The sequence below is a fragment of the Eurypyga helias genome, unplaced genomic scaffold (assembly GCF_000690775.1).
Source record: "Eurypyga helias isolate BGI_N326 unplaced genomic scaffold, ASM69077v1 scaffold19443, whole genome shotgun sequence".
NCBI lineage: Eukaryota > Metazoa > Chordata > Aves > Eurypygiformes > Eurypygidae > Eurypyga > Eurypyga helias.
This window is the reverse complement of record NW_010240758.1, coordinates 1192-2406: the sequence shown is the minus strand read 5'-3', so window position 1 is coordinate 2406 and position 1215 is coordinate 1192. Positions and strand designations below refer to the sequence as shown.

General features: G+C 59.4%; 1 protein-coding gene across 1 annotated transcript in view; it reads left to right on the top strand.

Annotated features, from left to right (window-relative positions):
• Nucleotides 1-1215, top strand: part of LOC104507318 (methylcytosine dioxygenase TET3-like) — a gene marked incomplete at both ends in the record, with an annotated part of 2642 nt that overhangs the window by 242 nt on the left and 1185 nt on the right. Inside the window, 3 exon segments of the mRNA XM_010148558.1 lie at nt 1-62; nt 529-618; nt 737-917. The exon segment at nt 1-62 is cut by the window's left edge and continues 22 nt beyond it. Coding sequence (XP_010146860.1) covers nt 1-62; nt 529-618; nt 737-917 — 333 coding nt within the window.

Here is a 1215-nt window from a genome sequence, read left to right as displayed (position 1 = left end):
GCAAATACGCCCGGAGCAAAACTCCCCGCAAGTTTAGGCTGGTGGGGGACAATCCCAAAGAGGTGGGTGACGTGGGCAGAGTGGGACGTGGGTTCGGGCTTCCTTTTACCCCCAGCTCCAAGTTTGGTTGGGGGGAAGTCTGAAAGTACAATTCCTTGTGGGTTTTTCGATGGATTAGGGAGAAGGGGGAAAGAAAGCCAGAGGGCAGGCTCACCTTGGCATCCCAGAGCCAGGATTTGTGGTGTGACAGCAAGTGCTGGTTCAGGGTAGCACAAATGGGGTGTCTCCGGAAGCCCCAGGGAAGATTCCAGAGGGTTCATGGGTTGAACAAGCAAAAGCACAACAGACGCTGGAGCTGGAGGTTGAGTGGCCAAAACCTCAACGGGAACTGAAGCCACGTGCTTTGCACGGTGGCAGACGTCGTGGGAAGGGTCGGATGCTGCGTGGCACGTGGAGGCTCTGCCTCCAATTCCGTCCCCGCTGCCGAAACCCCTGGGTGACATCCTCCTCTTTTTTTCCATGCCGCAGGAAGAGCTGCTCCGGAAAAGCTTTCAGGACTTGGCCACCGAGGTTGCCCCGCTTTACAAGAGGCTGGCGCCGCAAGCCTACCAAAACCAGGTACCGGCCACCCACTCCTCCCCGTTGGAACACCCCGGCCCAGTGGCAGGCAAACGGGTGCGGGGTGGCGGCACGTAGGAGATTTTGGCTAACTGGAGCCCTCTCCTCCTTCTGCCAGGTTACCAACGAGGACATAGCGATAGACTGCCGGCTGGGCTTGAAGGAGGGGAGGCCGTTCTCAGGCGTGACGGCGTGCATGGACTTCTGCGCTCATGCTCACAAAGATCAGCATAACCTCTACAACGGCTGCACGGTGGTAAGCAGGCGGCTGCGGGGCTTTTCGGGATGCTCCGCTCCCTCCTCCGTTGTGGGATGCTGCTTTTTGAGCCGCTGGGTCCCCACTGGTCCCAACCGTCCTGCCTGCTTGACTCCAGTGGCTGGTGTTTGCACCTCAAATGAAACCCGTCGGGTCCTGGCAGTGCTGAAGCCCCCCCAGATGGATGAAAGCACAGTGCTGACAGGGACTGTGCCTTTGCTTGTGTCCCACCCAAACCCCACAGGAGGTTTCCGAATGCCGGTTGAGCGCCGGTGTGGGCTGGGGGGATGCCAGGCTGGCACGGCTTCACATTGGCGGGGGTTGTCTAAGGAGGAGTTTTC